The sequence below is a fragment of the Camelus dromedarius genome, chromosome 11, assembly GCF_036321535.1.
Source record: "Camelus dromedarius isolate mCamDro1 chromosome 11, mCamDro1.pat, whole genome shotgun sequence".
NCBI lineage: Eukaryota > Metazoa > Chordata > Mammalia > Artiodactyla > Camelidae > Camelus > Camelus dromedarius.
The window spans coordinates 56,176,450-56,201,068 of NC_087446.1; the positions used below are offsets into that span (position 1 = coordinate 56,176,450).

A 24,619-nucleotide genomic window follows, 5' to 3' on the forward strand; every position below is an offset into this window, starting at 1 on the left:
CCCCTTCTGCCCTGTAAAGCTGGGCCTAGATGTATTTTATAATTATTTGTAGAGTTTCCTTCTCCCTCTACCATACTATGATCTCCTTGAGGACAGGAGGAAATTATGTCTCATTTGCCTTTGTCCCCCCATATATACACACAGTGGGGTGCTTTCCCAATGGTTGTGCTCAGTAACTGTCTGGCGAGGGGACAGGCTAGCTCACACCTGGCCTTTCAAGAGCTGCCCATTTGGGAAGTCTATTAGACTAGAATCCAGAGCCTAGTTAATGAGTTGTTACTTGGGGTGACAGTAATTACTTAATGATGGAAGCATGAGGGGGCCCCTAATTCCTAAGTGATAAGGACACAGGCAGGTAGAGGAGACAGACTAATGAGGTTCTTTTAGCTTTGTCCCCCTGCTGAGCTTTCTTCAAAGGAGCTGGTGACAGATAAAGTGGGGAGGGTTCTTACCGTCAGACACAACGGGTGTGAAGAGCTCGGAGGCATCTTAGGGATTTATCCATTTGTTGAGCACCTGCTGTATGCCATGCATTGTATTACTAGATGCTGGTGAAATTTTTCTACCTGAGAGGAAAATCCACTTAAAGGGCATTGTAGCAAATGGATGGCAAAGTCAAGGCTAAACTTTGCCTCCTGCTGCCTTCCCAGTGCCCCTCCTGTGGTATGTACTAATTCTGTCCCCTGGGCCTTCACTCTTTCCCCACCTAGCCCTGCTCCCTCATCCCAAGCCCTGTCCCTGGAGAAGGGCAAGAGAGTGGGAATGCTTAGCCGTGGCCACCTGGCCCACTTTTGGGTATTTGCCCATATGGGTCAAATGAGGGATTGATTCGCCAGGTGCACGCAGCCTGCAAAATGCTGCTGGTGATACCCTGCTGAGAGGCAGCAGAGGGAAACGGTTAAGAGCATGGAGCCAGAGCCCGACTGCCTGGGTCCAAATTTATGCCTCAGTTTCCTTATCTATAAAATGGGGGTGATGGTATAGTTTCTACCCATAGGGCTCTTGTGAGAATTCAGTTAAGTGCTCAGAACAGCACTTGGCCCACAGTGTAAGCACTACATAAGTGTTTGCTTTCATATTTTATTTTTTAACTTTTTCAATCCAGCTGAGCCTAGTCAGATGTGGGTGGATGAGTGGATGGGGCTGTAACGGGGTGTAGAACTTTCCAATGCGTCCCAGTGGATGGGTGATTCCCAGCAGTGTTTATCCTTGGTCCAGGCCCAGAAAGCAGTGTCAAGCTATCTGAGAGGCCTTCTACTTTGGGGTATGTGCACAGCTGAGGAGGGTGTCAGTATGTTCCACTTGAACTCATTTCCTCTTCCTCAAGTGGGAAGGTCAGCTTGGTGTCAGACTTGATACACACCACCATCTTTCACTAAGAGGCTCCTGATTTTCTGCCTTTCCATCCAGCTGGATACAGGATTATTTTATTTGGAGCTTTTAAGTGATCCTGAGAAGAGAAACAGCCCAAGGAACCAGGAACCAATGGACAAGAAGGCAGGAGGAGTGGGGCATGAGCACAGTCCTGGGTTCTGAGGCTGGAGGATGACCTCTTCCTGGAAATTCAGTCCCTGCTCAGGGAGGAGAGAGGGCTGAGCCCAGCTAATGGCCATGACCCTTTGGCTGGGTCTAGGTTCCCCAACACTCTTCCCCTAACCCCAGTCCTGTGGTTCTCCCTGTCCCTTTTATGATTTTTTGCCACCACTTCCTCACAGAACCACAGAATAGAATTGTAAGGCAAACAAAAGTTTGTCATGCTTGGGATTAGACCTGATGTTATAAAAACACTGCACATTTGCTTTAAGTTTTTTTTTTAACAGTAAAGTTATGTGGGCTCATTATAAAATAGTCAAATGCAAATACAGAAATACATATTTACATATAAATACATATTTAATATAAATATGTGAATATATGTGTTTATATAATGTTACATTAAAATACATATATTTACATTTATATAGAAATATATTACAAATATAAATACATATATGCCTATAGAAATATAAAACATAAAAAAGGCTCCCTTAAGCCTGCTCTGTATACCACTGTTAAATGTTTGTAGTTTGGTGCATAAATTTAATATTTTTTAATAAAAATTGAATCATACCATTCATGCTGTTCTGTAACTTGTTTTTTTTTGTTTGTTTTACACAACAGTGTATCTTGTTTTTTCTCTTTTTAAAACAAAATTCACATGAGGACTATAACAATCATTCATGTATCTCTGACATCTTTATATGCCAGTACATATATGACATGCTTTGTTAGGCTGCAAAGTATTCTTAGGGCCTTTGGAAAGCATGTCAAGGCTGCTCTATTTGAGGCTGGCAGAACCCCTGGGAGGGAGTGATGTTATTGTCCCATTTCACAGATTAATAATAAATTGAACTGGGGCTAGAACCTGGTTCCTCTGTCCAGACTCAAGTTAAAAGCTTTTTCCACCATCTGCTGCCCTCTCTTTATAAACATCAGGGATTCAGGTGACACTGAATTATACACTTCAACTTATATGATTGGGCATATATATTCAACTGTGTGATTGGTCAGCACTTAAGTGGTGTCTAAAGAACTGCCTACTTGTTGTGAGAAGTAGAAGAGGCATAAAAACCCTGAGGAATTTAGAGTCAAGTAGATAATAATACAAATACATAGGAAAAAAAGCCCTAGAACACTTGTTACACATTATGTAAATGAGCACTGACTGCTAAGGTGTAAACAAGAGGAAATGAGCACTGAGAGAATGGATGTATCTCATTGATCATTTATGAACACCTCCTCTCTGCTGGGTCCCTTACCTTAGAAGGGTTAAGTACGTAATGTTTCTAACACACATTTAGCCCCTGCAGTAATATTACCATTCCAAAGCTGAGACCCTTTGGAGATACTGTTCTTGGGTTTGTTTGTTTTAAATAGTCTTCCCTGCTAGATTCTCAGCTCCTAAAAGAGGTTGATGATGAAGAAGAAAGAATAATAGAGAAGGATGAGTTCCCCAACAGAATTCATCAAGAAAAAGCCAACTGGAAGACGCAGAGTCTTAAACAGAATTCTTTGGTGGAGGGAGGGAAAAGAAGCAGAGCCTAGTGAATTCTTATGTTTGGGGAAGTAGTTAGTATAAGCCATTAAAAACTGTGAACTATCCCAGTGACGGAGTTTTCCTAGTTCTCCCCCTCGTCATTCACAGCCCCCACCCACCCCACCCCTCTATCCCCCATTCCCCATGGAAAAGATCCTCTGTCTTCCTCAACACAACTGATGGGAGGAGCAAGACTGGAAGGCAGAGAGCTGGAAGTCGCCACAGTATTCTTGTCAGTGCCCCCAGAAAACTCTATTTTTAAAAGAGTTACGTGAAAGGCTACGCCCTTTTCCTCTAGTAACCCAAACCGCGAGTTTCCAAGTAAGTTCTTTTTGTTGTCTAGCTTATTTCTCTTCCCGGGAAATTTAAACGCTTTTGGAACTCTGAAGATAAAGGGGAGGAGAAGGAGGCAGGGGCTGGCCTTCACGACAGCAACTAAGCGACGGGCAGCCCTGCCTAGAAAGAGCGGGTGAACCCGCGCCCCCAAGAGGCCTTAACGCCCTGGGCAGGAAGACCCCGCCAGCCGGCATCACGTGACGGTGCGGGTAAACTACAACTCCCAGCGCGCTGCGCGGCCCGCCGGCGTACGCAGCTGTCTCTGATTGGTTGCTGGGGATATTTGAAAGGAGGGGCTGGCGCGGAAAACGTAGGCTACATTTTGGATTCTTACGGAGTACTCAGTCAAGTGGTAAGTCCTGGCTCTGGGGAGGCGGGCGATCTTTGGGACCATAAGGCCTGGAGGTACTCGTGAGCGTGTGTATGCGCGGAGGTGAATGGGGCTCCGGTGCTAACTTGAGGGAGAGGCCAGGAGGCTCTACGAGAGAGGGTGGAGAGACCTCGGGAAGTCCGGGTGGGCACTGAAGAGCTCGGTGGAGGCCTCTGGTGCGGGGCGTAGGTTGTTGGGATGGGTAGTGAGGCCGGGGTTCGGTGGGAGAAAAGAAATGCGGAAGCCTCGGTTTATAACAGAAGCCCGGCGTCCTGTCATGAGCTTTTTTCCGATAGGATTTCTGATGGGATTCTTTACCCCTGCCTTCCGGGGCCTTCAAGCCCTTCTCCCATCCTTCATTTAGTTCCGTTACAATCTTCTCCGCTTTCCCTAATCCGTCTCCTTCTCCCTAGCCCTCCGGCACCATGAGGAGCTTCAAAGGAGTCAACTTTGGGACTCTGCTAAGCAGTCCAAAGGAGGCTGAAGAGTTGCTGCCTGACTTGAAGGTGGGAGTGCTGTCTGGCTGTGGATACACCTGGCTTTCCAAGCGGAGCTGTTTTGTTTAATTTATTCGAAGAGAGATTAGTAGGAGATCTTCTCCTGAGCAATCCCATTTCTAGTTCCTTTCCCTGCCTCTTTTTCTCCTTTGGTAGCCCCATTCACATCTTCTCTCCTCGTAGGAGTTCCTGTCCAAGCTTCCAGCTGGTTCTCCCTGCTGCCGGTCTGATGTGGAGAAGAGACAAGCTTGTGATGCCATCCTGAGGGCTTGCAACCAGCAGTTGACTGTCAGGCTGGCTTGCCCTAGACACCTGGGGAGCCTGCTGGAGCTGGCAGAGCTGGCTTGCGATGGCTACTTGATGTCTACCCCCCAGCGCCCACCCCTCTACCTGGAAAGAATTCTCTTCATCTTTCTGCGGAACATTGCTGCACAGGGAATCCCAGAGGCTACACTCCGACTTGCTCAGCCCCTCCATGCCTGCTTGGTGCAGTGCTCTCACCACGCTGCTCCCCAGGACTACGAGGCTGTGGCTCGGGGTAGCTTTTCTCTGCTTTGGAAGGCAGCAGAAGCCCTGGTGGAGCGGCGAGCTGCATTCTCAGCTCGGCTGAAGGCCTTGAGCTTTCTAGTACTCTTGGAGGATGAAAGTACCCCTTGTGAGGTTCCCCACTTCGCTTCTCCAACAGCCTGTCGAATGGTAGCTGCCCATCAGCTATTTGATGCCAGTGGGCATGGTCTGAATGAGTCAGATGCTGATTTCCTAGATGACCTGCTCTCCAGGCAGGTGATCAGAGCCTTGGTGGGTGAGGGAGGGGGCTCTCCTGGTCCTCTTTCCCCTCAGAGGGCCCTCTGCCTCTTGGAGCTTACCCTGGAACATTGCCGTCGCCTCTGCTGGAGCCACCACCACGCCAAGGCCACCAGGGTAGTGGAGAAGGCCCACGATTACCTAAGGAACACCAATCTGGCCCCCAGCCTCCAGCTATGCCACCTGGCTGTCAAACTGCTGCAGGTTGCGGAGGGAGGACCCCAGGCAGTGGCCAAGCTTGTGATCCAGGCATCAACTGTCCTGAAGAACAGTATGGAGGCATCGTTGCCCCCACTGCGAGCATTGTGTGACAGCTGCCAGTTCTTCCTCTCAGTCCTGGAGCGAGGGACCAAGGGGCGCTGTGGACCTGATGCTATCCTGGGCCTCTTTGCTTTTCTTGGCGACTACTGTTCCCTTATCCGGCATCTGCAGGATGGCGTAAGTTAAAGACCTAGAGGTAGGGTAGAAATGTATTTCTATAGACTATCAGGCTAGGGTCTTTGGTAAGATCTGGAAGACCCGGCTCCCACCTTAGTAAGCTGCTCTCTGGACTATGCCTGGCCAGCCAGCAGCCTAGTATATGCCGAGAGGGCAGTGGCTCCTCCTGGTGTCCTTCTTATTCCCAGGGCTGTGTCAGTTCTCTAGGACTCTGGGTCAGTCTTCAGCTTGCAGTTGCCTGCCCGTAAAACTAACCTTTCCCTTCCTCTCTCAGGTCTGTGGGGACTCCTCCAAGCAGCAGCAGGCTTTGGTTCAGATGTACTTTCAGGGACTTCATCTCTACGCTGTGGTGGTTTATGACTTTGCCCAAGGCTGTCAGGTACCATCTGGAATCACAAACCCTGGATGGTCCTAGGGTCTGGGGTTGCTTTGGCTTTGGATGTGGGGTGGGGTGGACCTATCACCTTGGACCTATTACGTCTCCTCTCACCTTTCTTGTCCCTTCAGGTAGCTGACTTGGCTCACCTGGCCCAGCTAGTGGAAAGTTGCAAATCTACTGTTATCTGGATGCTGGAGGCCTTACAGGGCCTGTCAGGCCGAGAGCTGACTGACTCCCTGGGAATGACCGGTTAGTGCCCTGGGACACAGACACAGGGTTCTTGGGAGGGTCATGACTCATTAGGCAGGCAAGTAGCACTCGCTGGATAGGTCTGATCACTGTGGGGGTGCCCTGTGGTTTTTGGAGGCAGTGAAAAAGATGTTTATAAGTATCAGTTACTCTATTTAAAAGCAATAGAGAAGTGATCAAGCTAACTTACTAAGAGAAGTGAAGAGGCTAACTTATTGTAGCAGATGTGAATTTTTTTTCTCATTGACTTTGAAATCTGATTTGGTATTTGTTTCATGAAATTGTAGAACATTGATAACTTAAATTTTTTAAATTGAAGTATAGTTGATTTATAATGTGTTAAATTTCTGGTGTACAGCGTAGTGATTCATTTATACACACACACGTATATATATATTTTTTTTCATTATAGGTCACTGCAAGGTATTGAATATAGTTCCCCCAATTTTTTTTAAACCAGGTAAAACATTCATATCTTTCAAAATTCAACTCTCACAAAAGGGCATACAGTGAAAAGTCCCCCTGCTGCCCCTAATGCTACTCACCCAAGTCTCCCTCTGCAGAGGCAGCTAATGTGATCGACTTCTTATGTATCCTTCTAGAGATATGCCACGTATATTTCTATATGTACATATAAACCAACGGGCAAATATACTTTTCCTCACCCTTTTTTTTTTTTTTTAAGTTTTTTTTGTGTGGGGGTGAGGATTAGGTTTATTTATTTATTTATTTTTAGAGGAGGTGCTGGGGATTGTACCCAGGACCTCGTGCATGGTAAGCATGTGCTCTACCACTGAGCTGTACCGTCCCTTTCCCCACCCTTTTAATTGAAATATACATACAGAAAAGTACTAAGATCATAAGCAGACAGCTTGATGGATTTTTAGAGAGTGAACATACCTTGTAACTGACACCTAGATCAAGAAACAGAGCATGACTTAGACTCCCAAAAACCCCTCTTTGTGCCCCCTTCTAGACCCCACACCCCAAAAGCAACCACTAACTATCCTAAGAGCATAGATTAGTTTTGCCTATTTTTATATTTCCTAATTTTCCCCTCATTTTAGAAGAAGCATGGCCCTTTGGTTTAAATCATATCAACGTAATGAGTTCAGTTACTAGATGGTTTTGGAGAACTTTTCATATTCATATTTTCAGGTTGAACCTAGCCACAGAGGTGAAAGTCACAAAAATTAATAATATGAAAACTCTTCCTGCAGAGTATGAAGGCCTGCTTTATTTTCTCCCAGCCTTCTATGTCAATAGCCAGGAAGCTGCCTAAACTAGAAGTCAGGAAAATTTTATTTAGTCAACAAATAGTTATTGAGTACCTACTACGTGCTAAGCTGTTCTGAGTACCTGGATATGTCAGTAAATAAAACAAAGATCCCTGCCCTCGTGGAGCCATGTTCTGGTTGGGGGAGAAATAAACAATAGAATAATTGAAGTATCAACATATTGGAAAGTGATAAGAAATAAGAGGGGAAAGAAAAAGGAAAGCAGGATAAGAAAGGGAATTAGGAGGTCAGGGTAGTGAGGGGGGCAAGTTACCACTTAACTAGATGGTCAAGGTGGGCCTCGTGGAGAGGGTGACCTGAGCAAACCCTGGAGACTGTGGGGGAGTTGGCCATGTAGACACCTGGGAAAGGACACCCCTGGCAGAGGAAACAGCCAGTGCTGAGGCCCTATGGCTGGAGAGGGACTGGCATGTTGTGTGTTGAAGGAATACCAGGGAGGCCAGTGTGGCTTCAGTAGAATAAGGGAAGGAGAGGGAGGTAAGGGACAGGCCAGAGTGTTCCCCTGAGGCGCTGACCTTTGGAGCAAGAAGAAGACAGAGATTGGCATGTGAGGAGAGGTGGGCCCTGTGTGAGAATGAGGCCTTGATTCTTGTGAGACAAGTTCAGAGGGGCTGACTGGTGTGGGTTCGCCTTGCTAGAGTGGAGGGCATGGGCTGACTTGGAGCAGGAAGGGGAGAGCTGCCCGTTCTCCTTCCCTAGCGATGGGGGTTCCTGTCTGATCCCAGAGCTGCTGAGCCGTCGGCAGTTTGAGCTTTTCTCTGCTGCCCCTCCAGCAGGCCAGGGCGGTGGAACCATTCCTGTGGTCAGCTGACCTCTCTACCCCCTGCAGCCTCCTACACCAGTAACTTGGCCTACAGCTTCTATAGTCACAAGCTCTACACCGAGGCCTGTGCCATCTCTGAGCCCCTCTGTCAGCACTTAGGCTTGGCGAAGCCCAGCACCTATCCTGAGGTGCCTCCTGACAAGGTAGGAGGACAGGATGGGAGGTTATGTTGGGGGGAGGTTATGTTGGGGGGAAGAGGGAGCTTGAGTAGCATGAAAGCGCCTGGCCAGGACCCTGCCCTGGAGTAGGTGTTAGGAGCTGAGTGTCAGCACCAGTACCTGGGCCAGTGTTTCCTAGACCTCACCTATACTGTTAATTACTTAATTTTTTGCTTGTATTGTTTGTTTTCTGAAGGAGAGGTAATTAGGTTTGTTCATTGATTTCCGCTTGGAGGAGGTACCGGGGATTGAATCCAGGACCTCTTGGATGCTGAGCATGCGCTCTACCACTTGAGCTAGACCCTTCCCCGTTTACTTACTTTTTTGATTGACTCACTTTTTATATATAGCCTTGCCCCAGGCCAGTGGTTCTCAACCTGGCTATACATTATAATCACCTGAGTGAACTTAAAAAAAAAAGTTCTAAAGACTGCCCCAAGCTAATTGCATTAGAGTCTCTGGCACTGGAGCCCAGGCATCTGGATATTCTTTTAAGGCATTCCCCTAGGTGGTCCTTTGGGCAAGCAGAGTGAGAACCACTGTCATAAAGAAAGAGCACCCATGAAATGATGGGTTGGCTGGATTGGCAGGTGAGACGGGTCATAGAGGACCTTGAGTTTCACCTGTGAGCCTCTCAAGGATTTAAGTGGAGGCCTGGTATCAGATTGGCATCTTGGATGTCTCAGCATCACTGTGACAAATGAATGGAGAGTAAAGACAACACCTGACACCTAGGTGGCTTGCATGGCCCAGGTAGAAAAGGATGGGTGTCTGAACTGAAGCAGCTTCCCAAGGGATGGAAAGAAGTTGGGTGGGTGCAAGAAGTCAAGGATTAACCCAGAAAGTGACTGGCTGGGAGGGAGGGAGAAGGAAGAAGCCAGGATGGTCTTGTTTTTCTGACTCAGGAGACCACAGCAATTTGCTTAGAGGAGGGTCAGGAGGAGGAGCAGGTTTTCAGGGTGTAGGTGATAGATATGTGAGTGGGATGGACCAAAGCCTGGGGTTGAGAGCACCCAGGATATTTAGTTCTTAGGTGTCTTCGGCCTCGGGGCAATGTTTGGGCAGGAGGGCCCTGTGCACATACATACTATCCCATGGTACGGACTCATTGGTCTCTCTCCAGTTTGGTCTGTCTTCTTTCTCTGGTCAGTTGCACAGGTGCTTCCGGCTGCATGTAGAGAGTTTGAAGAAACTGGGTAAACAGGCCCAGGGCTGCAAGATGGTGACTTTGTGGCTGGCAGCCCTGCAGCCCTGTGGCCCCGAACACATGACTGAGCCAGTCACCTTCTGGGTCCGGGTCAAGATGGATGCAGCCAGAGCTGGAGACAAGGAGCTCCAGCTGAAGTGAGTTGGTGGGGAGGGGCACCACCATGTTTGCCCCTTGGCTAGGGCTCCTTTTTGCCCTCATGGTCATGTTCATCCTTATGTCTGAAAAAGGCACTGTTTCCTCCATTCATTGTTATTCATTCAGTGCCAACTGTGTGCCAGATACTGTGCTGGGTAGTAGGGGGACAGCGGTGACAGGCAATGTTCCTGCTTTTGCCACTGGAAACTTACTGGCTTTCAGCAAGCCGAAACGGGGACTCCTTGGCATGGGGCAGGGGTGCTGTGCTTCATGGGCTCCCGGGGGCTGAGCCTGCCCTCTCTCAGGACGCTGCGAGACAGCCTGAGTGGCTGGGACCCGGAGACCCTGGCCGTCCTGCTCAGGGAGGAGCTGCAGGCCTACAAGGCAGTGCGGGCTGACACAGGGCAGGAACGGTTCAACGTCATCTGTGACCTGCTGGAGCTGAGCCCCGAGGAGACACCGGCTGGGGCCTGGGCTCGAGCCACCCACCTGGTGGAATTGGCCCAGGTGCTCTGCTACCACGACTTTGCCCAGCAGACTGACTGGTGAGGAGGAAGGACTGGGGAGGCCACTCTTGCTTCTGGCCCTAGGTCCTCTTACCATCTTTGGAGCCTATTCCCCTCTCCACATCCCTGAGCACCTCCTTTAGTTTGTGGCCTGGGGAACGCATTCAAAGAGTGAGGCCAGCTGGCTGCAGAAGCCCCTACCCGGGACACCGAGGCAGGTACTCGTGGTACACCTGGCCTACGGGCATCTTCTCCCTACAGCTCTGCCCTGGATGCCATCCAGGAAGCCCTGCAGCTTCTGGAGTCTGTGAGGCCCGAAGCTGAGGCCAAGGATCGGCTTCTGGATGATAAAGCACAGGCCCTGCTGTGGCTCTACATCTGCACCCTGGAGGCCAAAATGCGGGAGGTGAGTGTGGCTGCTCTGGGGCCGGGCAGGACTGGGTCCAGGAATTATTTTCTCTGGGCCCCCAGCAAGCTGGTACCAGCTCTGTTTTTTACCCTGATCACCCCATCCAGGGTATTGAGCGGGATCGGAGAGCCCAGGCCCCTAGTAACCTGGAGGAGTTTGAAGTCAATGACCTGAACTATGAAGACAAACTCCAGGAAGATTGTTTCCTATACAGTAACATTGCCTTCAACCTGGCTGCAGATGCTGGTAAGGAATGTAGTGTGGTGGGACAGGGCCTCCTCTGTGGCTTCCTAAGAGCAGAATGGGGACCCCAGGGGTGAGAGAGACTACCCTGTGGAGTGGGAGGTGGGCACAAAGGACAGAGGCTGTTTTGGAGAAGAGGACCACCTTCCCCTAGATGGCCCAGGCTGAGAGAATGGCTGGTAATGGCTGGTCCCTGTCTTCTGACTTCCAGCTCAGTCCAAATGCCTGGACCAAGCCCTGGCCCTGTGGAAGGAGGTGCTTACAAAGGGGCAGGCCCCCTCTGTGCGGTGTCTCCAGCAGACAGCAGCCTCCCTGCAGATCCTGGCGGCTCTCTATCAGCTGGTGGCAAAGGTAACAGGGCAGGGCATTGACACAGACCCGAAACCCAGCTCCCTCACCTTTGGTCTGTGTCCCTGCTATGAAGTCATGTAATCCCGTGTGGGCTCTATCGCCAGTCTCCCTGAGTTTAAATCCAAGCTCCATGGCCTTAGGCAAGTTGCTTAACCTTCTAAGCCCATGTTTCCTTATTTCTAAAATGAGGGTAATAATAATACTACCTCATAGCTGTGTTAGTGTTCAGTGAGCTAATGCATGGAAGATGGTGTGTGTTAATGGAATAATCATGTTAGTCATGATTATTGGTAATATCATTTGTGACCTGTATATTCAGAAAAAAATACATAAATACCTTTAGATACAGTTTTACATTTTACATGCAGCGTCAGGAGGTTTCACAGACTTCCTGACATTCTTCCCTGGACCCCACTTTGGGAACCTCTGGAAAAGAACACTGCATATAAAGGATCTTTGTTAGTGTGGGCATTAGGCCCTGTTTCTAGCGGGAGGAGCCTGGGCCCTAGATTCGAGTCTTGGCTCTACCACATGCCTGTTAACATGAACTTAGACCAGTAACTTAACCTATGTAAGTTTTAGTTTCCTTATCTGTAAAATTGGGATCAGAGTTGCTATGAAGATAAAGTGAGTTGGCACAGTGCCTGGCACGTAGCAAGCACCCATTAAATCCTGGCTGTTGATGATGACTGGCGTGTGGGCTTTAAAATGGAAGGGAGGGGGTAGGAGGGTTTGTATACTCCCTCGCTGATGGCTGATGGGTGCTCTGTGGGGTAGCCACATTCCAGCCAGGCTGCTGGTCAGACCAAGGTCCCAAAAGGCAGGAGAGGAGGGGGTGGAAATGGAGGCTTGAGCACGAACTGGGTAAACTTGCTGCTCCTGGCCAACCAGCCCCTGCAGGCTCTGGAGGCCCTCCTGCTTGTGCAGATCGTCTCTCAGAGACTGGAGGACCACGCCAAGGCAGCTGGCTCCTCCTGCCACGTCACCCAGCTGCTCCTGACACTCGGCTGTCCCAGCTATGCTCAGGTGAGTGCCCGGCCTAGGGGGCTGCCAGGAGACCTGCCTTCGGTGACCCAGCTTTTCTCTGGGAAGACAGGATTCTGAAAGGATGGCTTCCCTGCCTTCTACCGCATTTGGCAGGAGGACCATAAAGTGTGGAGCGGTTGGGAGGCGACTGTGGGAAGAGGAGACATCTTTCTCCTTCTTACTGCTAAAACAACTGTTCATTAAGTCTTACATAGTCTGCAGCTACCATATGCTGCTAATCCTGTATTTCCCAACTATTTCTACTTTTTTAATTGAAGTGTAGTCAGTTTACAGTGTTGTGTCAGTTTCTGGTGTACAGCACAATGCTTCAGTCATACAGGAACATACATATATTCATCTTCATATTCTTTTTCACCATAAGTTACTACAAGATACTGAATATAGTTCCCTGTGCTATACAGTATGAACTGGTTGTTTATCTATTTTATATACAGTAGTCAGTATCTGCAAATCCCAAACTCCCAATTTATCCCTTCTCACCCCCTTCCCCCTGGTAACCATAAGTGTGTTTTATATGTCTGTGAGTCTGTTCCAACTATTTCTGTTGCCCTAGTTGATGCTTCCTGCTCTCTTAGGGCTGTTACAATGTCTCCTAGCTGGTCTGGCCTCCAGTTCCTCCCATTTCCACCTCATCTACTGGCATAATCTTTTTAGGCACAGATCTGATCTTAGCTCTTTCCTGCTTAAAGGATTTTGTTGGCCTCTCCATCACCTGGAGGATACTGACCAGATCCTTTACTCTCCATCGCACACCTTCTCTAGTTCTGCTTCACACTTTCTTGCCTCTCCTGACCACGAACCTTATGCCAGTCTGTACCACTTACTTTATAGTCCTCGTCCATGCGAGGCTGTGTTAGTCCCTGTATCCTAAATGCACCCTCTCCCTCGCTTTTTTTTTTTTTTCATTCAGCAAACCTGTCCTTTCTTTTCAAGGCTTAGCTCAATTGTCTCCTCCTTCATAAAGCATTTTCTCTGTCCTCTTCTTCAAGGACAAAATCAACCCCTTTGCCTGGGTCGCCACGCCACTAATGGCATTGGCTCATGATTACATAGGTATGCCCCTGCGCCACCCCCCTGCCACCCCCATTGCAAGCTGTTAGATGGAAGCTGCTCATCCAACTTCATCTCTCTAGCTTAGTGGTTAGCTGAAAGGCACTAAATGAACTTTTTAGTGAGTGAGAGAATAATTCCTATATAGACTATAATATTTGAAATAATTTCGTATTTAATTGGACATGTTCAACATTTTGCTTGGGGATGCTATAATCTGCTGTAATCTCAAGAGTCTGGCTGCCTCTCCTTACCAGCATGGTCACGCACCCCCTGATTGCTTCCTCAGCTGTACCTGAAAAAGGCAGAATCAAGTCTGAAACTTCTGGATCACACCACTGACACGTATTTGCTCCTTTCCCTGACCTGTGACCTACTGCAAAGTCGACTCTACTGTGATTGCCAGAAGGTGCCTCTCACTTTCTTAGTCTCTGAAGGTCCTGGGTATTGGAAGGACTTTAGGATTCTCGAGATACCTGTCTGGCTCCTGAGGTTTCCCTGGAGCTGGGGAGAACGTTCCAGGCCCTGCGAAGCAGCGCCCTCTCCTCGCCTTGCCCTCTCCCGTGAATCGTTCACCAGTGTTTCTCTAGGGGTCACAGCATCCTTTTCACTCTTTTCCAGTTTTCTCAAGAGCAAGGGGGAAAGTGTCCTGGGACTAGAAACTGGGATCACACAGGTGCCCTAGACTGGAAGTCCAGTGGGATTTCCACACATGAGCTGTGTGACTTGGCCAGTCTTGTGCCCTCTTGGGTTCTAGTTTTCTTTCCAGCTTTTATCATCTGAAAAGCAGGGGGCTGGTGACATTCAGGGGCATCTCAAGCTCTGAATAACCGAGCCAATGTCACTCACTGCTCTCCTCCGCCTCGCCCCTGCCCAGGTGACTGAGGGCGCCTCTCTGCTGCTGTCTGTGCTTCGGGACCCTGCCCTCCAGAGGTCATCCAAGGCCTGGTACTTGCTCCGCGTGCAGGCCCTGCAGCTGGTGGCCGTCTACCTTAGCCTCTCATCAGATAGCCTCTCAGCCTCGCTGTGGGAGCAGCTCTGTGCCCAAGGTGAAGGAAGAGGGTGGGTGGCCCTGCTTGCTCAATGTGTGTGGTTTGTCTGCTGTGGCTCTTCTCAGCCCTCATCCCCTCTGCTGTCCAGCTGCATGGACAAGCCTACCTAGAAGCTGCCCAGAGCAGGCCTGGGATAGCAAATGAGTTTCAGTTCGTTTGCTGACTCGAATTGATTGTTTAGTGACTGCCCAGAATACTACACTGACAAGGATTCTGAGACTCCATGAGTCTCAGGGGGAAAGAGTTGTGTGATTGATTAGCTCTGTCTGCCTTAGGTGCAGAAGGAGAGGGTGAGAGCATGCTTTGCATTTGCTGTCTTAATAGTTGGAGGTGGCAGAAGTTCTGGCCACATCATCTCCCTTCTTGTCCCTCCCCCCTTCCCTCCCTCTGCCCACTTGCACAGGCTGGCAGACACCTGAGATAGCGCTCATCGACTCCCACAAGCTCCTCCGAAGCATCATCCTCCTGCTCATGGGCAGCGACGTGCTCTCGACTCAGAAAACAGCTGTGGCGACACCGTTTCTGGACTATGGTGTGTCCAAGGAGGAGAGCTAATGTGGGAATAAACAGGCTGGATGGTGGGGCTGGTAGATTTGTCTCCAGAGGATCCAGGCTATGGATTCAGGTTCCATGTGGTGGTGATCTTGTCTCTCTCCTTTGCTACAGGTGAAAATCTGGTACAAAAATGGCAGGTTCTTACTGAGGTGCTAAGCTGCTCAGAGAAGCTGGTCTCCCGCTTGGGCCGCCTGGGTAGTGTGAGTGAAGCCAAGGCCTTTTGCTTAGAGGCCCTGAAACTCACAACGAAGCTGCAGATACCACGCCAGTGAGTATAGAGCCCAGGAGGATGCCGATTTCCAAATCTGAGTGCCCATGCCCTTGACTGTGGGGTCCCAAACTATTCCACAGATGTTATGTTTAGAGGGGTTGGTAGAAGAATGCATTCTGTGGCTAAAAGGAGGGAAATGCTGAGTTATTCAAGATTAGATGTTTTTATTTCCTATAGGACTTCTCATGTCCTCCAATATGCTAATAATTGTAAATCCAAAAGGGAGGTCTGGTGTACAGTGTTTCCCTAAATCTCTTTGCCTGGAGGATCCTCTTTGTGTGGAATCCAAAGATTGGGAAATCCAAACATTGGGAAATCCTGTCCTCATGCACGGGGATGAGTTGGTTTGAGAGAGGAGTTTTCCCCAGGGAGCGCTGGAAGTCAAGGCCTTTTGGAGGCTGGAAAAGACTAATGGCTCTGCCTGGGAAACGGGCAAAAAGAAAGACTCTCCAGGGAAACAAAGTTCCCACCAATGGGTCCTCGTCTGCTCTCCCCACCAGGTGTGCCTTGTTCCTGGCGCTGAAGGGGGAGCTGGAGCTGGCGCGCAATGATGTCGACCTCTGTCAGTCGGACCTGCAGCAGGTTCTGTTCTTGCTGGAGTCCTGCACGGGTGAGCAGCCACGCACCCACACCTGTGGGCGCTGGTGCGAGTGACACACGCTCCGTAACACATCTCTATACGTCAAGGTTTGGTTCCTTTCTAAATCACAGCCTTGGCAGGAGGGTATAGCTCAGTGGTAGAACACATGCTTAGCATGCACAAGGTCCTGAGTTCAATCCCCAGCACCTCCATTAAAAAAAAAAAAAAATTACAGACTTACTCCTGGTCCCATGGCAAAGGTGCCTTTACTCCAGTCAGACCATGGTGTCCCTCCTTCAGATGGCCTGTCTGGGACTAAGCCTACCCGTTTCTAGTTTTCAAAGCTAATATATTCTGGCTCTTTAAATTTAGAAATTTCACTGATCTTTTATTTTTCCTATTTGACTTTTCAAAAAGGGTGGCATAGTTAGAATTTTCTTTGATATGGTTTGATAATTGTATTCTCTTATTCTCTATTCTGAGACTTTTCCATAAGAATATTCACTTTAATCTGACTTTGACTGTGTGGCTGCAAAAGTGGAGATGTAATAACGCTTTCAAACTCTCTTTCTTTACTCCCTCATGCTTCTCAAGTGGAGGAGGCTGGCTCTGGTCTTTTTTTCAAGATTCTTTCCTTGAGATTTTGCTCTACAAGTTCTCTCCCTCGAATCATGCATTCCTAGCGGTCTTTTAAATTTTACTTTAAATAAAATTTAACATTCAGTGCCTTGGATAGTCTCCACACTTGCCATGTTCAGTAGCCACATATGGCTGTGACTCCTGTATTGGGCAGCACAAATGCAGCATCCTCAGCAGGGCTTAAGCTAATAATAAAATATGATATTTATGGTACGTTTTTTCTTATCAACCATGTTTTTCTTTTTTTTTTTTTAATGACGGTATTGGGGATTGGACCCAGGACCTTGTACACGCTAAGCAGGCGCTCTACCACTGAGCCATTACTCACTCGCCCTCTTAGCAACCACTTTTACTTGTAGTATTTCACTGGACCCACACAAAACCTTGGAAAGAATTGGGAACATAAAGTTTTTTCATTTGTAAAATAAGAAAGTTGAGAACTTCAGTGTTTTGGGCCAGGATCACGGGGCTAGTCAGGGGCCGGAGCCAGGATTAAGAGCTGGGCCTCGGGTGCTGGCCTGCTGGCCTGAGCCACACAGCCTCTGAGCTGCAGGTGTGGGGGCTTTGTGGGCTGTGACAATCCGTTGTTAGAAGGGAAGAAGACACTAGGATTTTATAAGAAAAATAATAAGCCATACGGATGTTCAGTATGTTAGTATAGTAATGTATATGGGCAGTTAGTAAGTATATGACACATAATAGGGCATCGGCCGCTGGGGTCGCTCCGGAAGCACTGGTGTCATTTCTCCCAGTTTTGTAATTCTTGTTCCATTGTCCCTCAGAGTTTGTCGGACTAGCGCAGCACCCAGGCTCTGTGAAGAAGATCCACTTGCAGAAGGGGCAGCAGCAGGCCCGGGCGCCCCGCCCTCCACAGCTCCCAGAGGAAGAGCTCGTCCTGAGAGGCCCCGCCCTGGAACTGGTGGCCACTGTGGCCAAAGAGCCTGGCCCCATGGCACCTTCTACAAACTCTTCCCCAATCCTGAAAATGAAGCCCCAGCCCAGCCCTGGCTTCCTGACCCATTTGCCCACCTGTGACTGCTCACTCTGTGCCAGCCCTGTCCTCTCGGCAGTCTGTCTGCGCTGGGCGTTGGTCACAGCAGGGGTGAGGCTGGCCATGGGCCATCGGGCCCAGGGTGCGGATCTGCTGCAAGTTGTGCTAAAGGGTTGCCCTGCAGCCACTAAGCGCTTCACACAAGCTCTGCAAGCTTCCCTGAATCACAAAGCAGCCCCTTCCCCTGTCCCAGGCCTCTTTGATGAGATCTTGGCTCAGGCATACACACAGCTGGCACTGGAGGAGCTGAGCCAGCCATCAAACAAGAGCCTAGCGAAGGTCCTGGAGTCGGGGCTGAAGTTTGTGGCAGCGCAGATACCCCACCTGGAGCCCTGGCGAGCCAGCCTGCTCTTGGTTCGGGCTCTTGCAAAGCTGTCTGGCCTCAGCTCCTGCACTACCCAACTTTTTGCGAGCTCCTGGGGCTGGAAGCCACCATCAGTAAAGACCCCCTCAGGCTCCAAATCCTCTAAGCCTCGCAGCCAAAAACATTCTGGAAGGGGGCGCCAGCAAGTGGTCTCTGCTACCCTGCCCCTCTCAAATACCTCTCTGAAAGGTCTGGAAGGCCAAGGACCACCCTGTACACCTAAGCCCCCAGGCCGAGTCAGGCAGGCTGGAGCTCGTGTCCCTTTTACCGTGTTTGAGGAAGTCTCCCTTACAAAGAGCAAGCCTGAGGTTCCCAAGGCCCCCAGGGTGCAACAGAGGGTCCAGACACGCCTCAAGGTGAGGTGGGACTGTGGCTAGGTGGTACTGGTGTCGGATGGGGGTGGTACTGGTGTTGGGTGGGGGTGGTCCTGGAGAAAAGTCCTGCAGGTCAGGTGTCTCTGTGGAATAGCTTCCCAGGGCCTGGTGGGGCCTTTAACTCTCCTGTTTTTGTGGGATGCCTGTATCTTCCACAGCAAGACCTCGTTCAAGTACACATTTGTTTCAGACAGAGGGGACTTTCCTTAACTCTACAGTTCCTTTTCCCTTTTCATCCTTCCTCCTTATCTTCTGTTCCTCCTCTCCCTCCTTCCACACCCCAGAGTCAACTGCCTCTGATTGAAAGTGAGTGAGTATGTGGGAGGTTAATTCTTGTCTTCCCCAAGGGGCCTCTGTGGTGGTGCGTCCGCAGCGCCACCTGTTGGCAGACATTGTCACTGAAGGCCCCTTGGCCCTTCTCTTTTTCCCACCATCCTAGGTGAACTTCAGTGATGACAGTGACTTGGAAGACCCTGTCTCAGTTGAGGCATGGCTTGCGGAGGGACCCAAGAGACGAGGCACTGCTTCCCGTGGCCGGGGCCGAGCTAGGAAGGGCCCGAGCGTGAAGACTAGTGCAGTGGCCGCCCCAGGTAGTGCCCCTGGGCACCCTGGCCTCAGTGGCAGAAGCCTGAGGGCCAAGAAGGTGGCATCGGGACATTGTGAGGAGCTGGGCCCCGAGATGATGAGGACCATCCCTGAGGAGGAACTGAATGACAACCAGATGGAAAGGAGCTTTGAGATCCTCAGGGGCTCTGATGGGGAAGACTCTGCCTCAGGTGTGATGGCAAGGGTGGGAGGTGGAGGTACATGTTTTGGAGGGGCTGCCCTGGGGCCAAAACACGAGAAATAACTGGTGCCAAAGATGGAACAGAAAGAAAATTCTTTTGCCAGGTCTGGGATTGGACCCTAGAAGGGAGAGCAGAGGGGACAGCAGAAGGAGGGAACTCTACAGAAAAGTCATGTTCTCTAACAGGTGGGAAGACACCAGTTCCAGGGCCTGATACAGCCATGGGGGAATGTGAGGTGCTGAGACGGGATGTCAGCAAAGAGGAGCTGCCCGTCCCTTGCCCAGACAAGGATCTCGGTCCTCAGCTCCGAACCCCCTCAGCCTTCGGGGCTGTCAGTAAGTATGCTGATCAGTGAGGTCTGGTCACGGGAGAGGGCAAGTCTCAAGGTCTTTTGATCCCAATGCCTTTCCAGTTTGTCCTTGGTCCTGGCTTTGGATCCCCATCTGGATCTGGTAACCTTTGAGCCTGGGTTTGAATCCCAGCACTCTCTCTACCAGCTGTATGCTGGTCATGCCACCTCTCCGAGCTTCAATTTACTTAGCGTAAAATGGAATTTGGGGAGGATGGAGTGAGTGATGCATGTAAATTGTGTAGCACCCCAGTTGGCACACTGCTCTTCATAAATGGTAGCTGCTATTTTCCTATGGGAGAGGAGATGAGCACTCGTTCTTAGAAAGTTCCTATCAGCTCAGAAGCCAGGGATTCATCTATAGTGAGTGTCTTGACCTTCCTCTAGGTCTGTCCACCCTGGATTCCATCTGTGACTCACTGAGCGTTGCTTTGCGTGGGGTCAGTCACTGCCCTCCTAGTGGGCTCTACGCTCACCTGTGCCGCGTCCTGGCTTTGTGCCTGGGCCACCGGGATCCCTATGCCACTGCCTGCCTTGTCACCGAATCTGTCTCCATCACCTGTCGCCACCAGCTGCTCATCCACCTCCACAGGCAGCTCAGGTGAGTGCCCACCATCCCCAAGACTTGTGCTGGGACAGACTGGAGGGGAGGGTCCAGACTTTGAAGGAGGGAAAACTCACCCCCATTTGTGTTGCCTGCAGCAAGGCCCAGAAGCGCCAAGGATCACTCGAAATAGCAGACCAGCTGCAGGGGCTGAGCCTGCAGGAGAGGCCTGGAGACGTCCCCCTGGCCCGCATTCAGCGCCTCTTTTCCTTCAGGACTTTGGGATCTGGTCACTTCCCCCAGCCGGAGAAGGAGAGTTTCCAGGAGCGCCTGGCTCTGATCCCCAGTGGTATGGTGACAGGCATCGCTGGCTCTGCTGTGCTTTCACACAGCTGGGTGAAGGAGTTTAAGGCATTAGTTAGTTCCCAGGCAAATGTATCTTCCTTATGGAAGGACATGTTATACTTTTCCTTTGGTTATTTTGTTGCTCTCACCAGACAGACATAGCTTAAATCTAAAAGTCTTTTTTCAAATCTCAATTTTTATATCAGCAAATTCAGTGTCCTTCTTCAGAGGTAAGTTCAAGTGTCCAGGGCCTTCCTGGGCTAACATGAAACACATTAACAGATGATTTGGCTGCCTCACTGTGTGCAGGGGCATTTGTTAATTTCTGTAGGGACAGAAAGAAGTACAAGATATGGTCTTTGTCTACAGGGAGCTATTGGGGCAAGGGAGAGCACCTTGAACTCCAGTGGCCAAGGAAGACTTCCAGAATTGTCTTGAGTGATGGCAGGGATTGAGTGCAGAAGACAGGGAAAGAAATTCCTTGCAAAAGCTGAAATAACTCTGGGCATGTCCTGTGTGTCAGGGATGACTGTGTGTGTGTTGGCCCTGGCCACCCTTCAGCCTGGAACTGTAGGCGACACCCTCCTGCTGACTCGACTGGAAAAAGACAATCCCCCAGTCACCATGCAGATCCCCACTGCCCAGAACAAGGTAGGTCTCCTGGGCCAGGGAGCAAAGTTGGGCTGGGGCGGGCTTCTGGTCAGGCTGTACCTGGGGGATGGAGAGGGGGTGACCGCGTGGACAAGCAATCTCACAGCCCCATCTCCCAAAGCTATCTCTGAGTTCGGCCCTGAAAGAGTTTGACGCCATCCAAAAGGAACAGAAGGAGAACAGCAGCTGTACTGACAAGCGAGAATGGTGGACAGGGCGGCTGGAGCTGGACCGTAGGATGGAGGTGTGTGCCCCAGGTGGGGTGGGGTCGGGCCTGCCCAAGGAATATCTTCTCTCTCAGGGCTCCCAGGTCTGTACTGAGCTACCTCAAGTCCTTTCTGGAAGTAAAGCCTAAATAAGAAATCCTATCACTTGGTGGGGTGTGGGTATAGGACAGCTCAGCAGTAGAGCGCATGCTTAGCATGCACGAGGTCTTAGGTTTAATCCTCAGTACCTCTATGAAAAGAAAAAAAAATGTGTAAAGCAAAACAATAAAGGCCCCCATTAAAAACAAAAATAACAACTATATCACATGGGAAGGACCTTAAACAAGAGCCCAAGACTTGAAGGGGTTATGGCAATGGAAGTTTTAAAAGTAAGTACAAAAAAAAAAAAAAAGAATTGAACCCCAAGTATCAGCCTCCCAGCCGCAGCTTTCAATTCATTTCCAGCTTTTGTGTTTGCCCACCTGTTTGTATTTGTCAAAATGTAATGATTTATTACAAATCGTCTTATCTAGACTCCCCTAGAGTCTCAAAAAATGAAATGTTTCTCACTTCTTGCCTTTCACGACTGGCAGTAAGAAATGTAAGACAGATCCTCTCATTGGAAGATCTATTTCCTCGTCTCCAAAATGTGGGTGCCTGTGGGGAAAGAAACTCTGCTCCCTCCCTGACCACAGGGTCTGTTCTGCACTCAGGTTCTCACCACTTCCCTAGAGAAGTACGTGCTGGGCTGCTGGAGGGGGCTGCTGCTGTCGTCCAGTGAGGACCCTGGCCCTGCCCAGGAGGCCTCCTGTCTACAGGAGTTGCTGCAGGAATGTGGCTGGAAATATCCTGACCCAACTCTGCTGAAAGTGAGTGGAGAAAGCAGGGGAGGGGAGGAAGAAGCCAGCCTGAACTCTGCCACCTGCCACTGAGGGTGGGGATGGGGAGCTATGGTACTTGCTGACCTCGGTTCCCCCACAGGTCCTGCTCAGCAATGCCAGTACCCTCACCCCGCAGGACATTCAGGCCCTGGCCTATGGGCTGTGCCCAGCCCGGCCAGAACGAGCCCAAGAGCTCCTGAGTGAGGCAGTAGGACGTCTACAGGGTCAGACGGGACCAAGCAGTAGGCATCTTGTCTTAGTGCTGGACAAGGTAAGGAGCTAGGGGCCAGAGGGGCAGCGTCTGGTGGGCAGTGGGTACCTCCTCACCCTCACCGCCATCCCGTCTGACTCCTGCATACACCTGGCTCTGGACCGTAACCTCTGAGTGCCCTTTGCTCAGGACCTGCAGAAGCTGCCGTGGGAAAGCATGCCCAGCCTCCGGGCCCTGCCTGTCACCCGGCTGCCCTCTTTCCGATTCCTCCTCAGCTACTCCATCATCAAACAGGTTTGGGGTTCAGGGAGTGGGGCCTGGAGGGGTTGGTGATTGGGCAAGAAAAGGCAGAGACCTGGAAGAGAAGAGAAGGTCTTAGGAACGGATCAGTTGTGGAAAGGGGCCTGGGGTTCGTTGGAGCCTGGGCCCTCTGGCCAGCTGGATCCTGATCACCAGCGTCTCCCTCTCAGTCCGGGGCATCGTCGGTGCTGAGCCAAGGGGTGGATCCTCGCAGTACCTTCTACGTCCTGAACCCTCACAATAATCTGTCCAGCACAGAGGAGCAATTCCGAGCCCATTTTAGCAGGTCAGGAGGGACAAGAGTAAGAAAGTGGGTGGGGAAGGGTAGATATAACACACGGACAAATGTCCTTTTCTCCAGAATTGACTGTTGCAGCCCACCTTCTCCCTAGTGTTCGTCTGCCCTCTCTGCCACGTGACCCTTCTCATACCTACCTTTTCCCTGCAGTGAAGCTGGCTGGAAAGGGGTGGTCGGGGAGGTGCCGAGCCCAGAACAGGTGCAAGCGGCCCTGACAGAGCATGACTTATACATGTGAGTACTCAGGGCAGTGGGTGGGGAGAGGAGCAGTCCCAGGGGCAGGGGGTTGGGAGGATATCACCAAGGTTTGCTTTGGGTGACACAGGATACCTTGGGAGACACAGCAGAGGCCTGGCACTGCTAGTTCAGGCTCATCTCGCCTCCTTCTGCCTTAGTTATGCAGGGCACGGGGCCGGCGCCCACTTCCTTGACGGGCAGGCTGTCCTGCGGCTGAGCTGCCGGGCAGTGGCCCTGCTGTTTGGCTGCAGCAGTGCAGCCCTGGCTGTGCACGGAAACCTAGAGGGGGCTGGCATCGTGCTCAAGTATATCATGGCTGGCTGGTGAGTCTCGAGGGACAAAGTCCATCCTAGGTCCCCACCCCAAGTGCTTTCCCAGGTCTGAACCCTAAATCTTTCCTCTTTTGTGCCCCACCTTCCTCCCACTCTAGTTCCCTGGCATGTCTGAGCCTTTAACCCTTTGCCCTCTTCTGTCCTCCTGCTAGGACTGTGGGCCAAGGGACTTCCTCATTGGCTCAGTTTCTCTCTACTCACTCACCACCACCACCAATCATGTTTTCCTAAGTCTTCTGTTTTAGAGCCCTTACTTTGTATTTCTTCCTTCTCTTTTCCCAGCCCCCTGTTTCTAGGTAACCTCTGGGATGTGACTGACCGTGACATTGATCGCTATACGGAGGCTCTACTGCAGAGCTGGCTTGGAGCAGGCCCAGGAGCCCCGCTCCTGTACTATGTCAACCAGGCTCGCCAGGCTCCCCGACTCAAGTATCTTATTGGGGCAGCACCAGTAGCCTATGGCTTGCCTGTCTCTCTGCGGTGACCCCCTGGAGGACTCCTGTTGCTGTCAGAAGCCATGGGACTGTTCTACCTCCAAACTCAACTTGGCCCTTAGAATAAATATTTTAATTAATTTTCCCCAGTGTTTTATATGAAACATTTCATTTTGATTCAATCTTAATATAATAAAGATATATCACTTAAAACCCCGTTTTTTTTTTCTTTCTTATTTTGTTTGTAAAACTGTTTTATGTAGTTCTTCTGAGAACATTTGAAGACAAGACTATTGCCCCCTTCCCATGATGTGGTACTATAAATAAATAACAGCTTGCAGGAATTCAAGTCTGAGTGTGTCTGCCTGGCTTGGCCTCAACAAAGCTGAAAGAGAGAAGTAACAAAATGTTCTATGTGGGGAAGGGGGCCCAAAGAAAGGTACAGATAGACCCATTGGGAGTGTCTTGGCCAGGTGCCCTCATGTCTATCCTGTCTCCCTGCCCTTGGATATCCTGGGAGTTGACACTAGCTTTAATGCTTTCCAAGTGGGTGTTAGAGTCGGCTCCCCTCCCCAGCATACAGCGGTTAGACTTGTCAGTGCTCTGCACCTTAGCAGCAGATTCTGGGGGTTTCTGCTGCTTATGTATATATATTTTCTCCCCAACTAGATTGTTAAGCTGGGAAGCACATATCTTACACTCTTACATATCGTTCACTTCTAGCACGAGGTAAAACACTGTATTAATAAACCTAATGCTGTACTTGTTGGTTGACAAC

General features: G+C 50.2%; 1 protein-coding gene across 1 annotated transcript; it reads left to right on the forward strand.

Annotated features, from left to right (window-relative positions):
* The first annotated feature begins 3,715 nt into the window (after nucleotides 1-3,715).
* On the forward strand, nucleotides 3,716-24,064 carry ESPL1 (extra spindle pole bodies like 1, separase). The gene is made up of 31 exons (XM_031462450.2): nucleotides 3,716-3,764; nucleotides 4,196-4,288; nucleotides 4,463-5,521; nucleotides 5,796-5,900; nucleotides 6,029-6,149; nucleotides 8,277-8,413; nucleotides 9,579-9,772; nucleotides 10,079-10,318; nucleotides 10,541-10,685; nucleotides 10,796-10,934; nucleotides 11,143-11,282; nucleotides 12,174-12,308; nucleotides 13,669-13,788; nucleotides 14,257-14,428; nucleotides 14,835-14,963; nucleotides 15,098-15,254; nucleotides 15,758-15,867; nucleotides 17,259-18,247; nucleotides 18,705-19,041; nucleotides 19,239-19,388; nucleotides 19,790-20,003; nucleotides 20,105-20,295; nucleotides 20,815-20,942; nucleotides 21,064-21,186; nucleotides 21,862-22,017; nucleotides 22,130-22,300; nucleotides 22,430-22,534; nucleotides 22,711-22,826; nucleotides 22,989-23,072; nucleotides 23,234-23,398; nucleotides 23,690-24,064. Exons 2-31 carry the CDS (start codon nucleotides 4,208-4,210, stop codon nucleotides 23,889-23,891), a joined length of 6,315 nt encoding a protein of 2,104 aa, XP_031318310.1. The 5' UTR covers nucleotides 3,716-3,764; nucleotides 4,196-4,207; the 3' UTR covers nucleotides 23,892-24,064.
* Nucleotides 24,065-24,619: the final 555 nt, after the last annotated feature.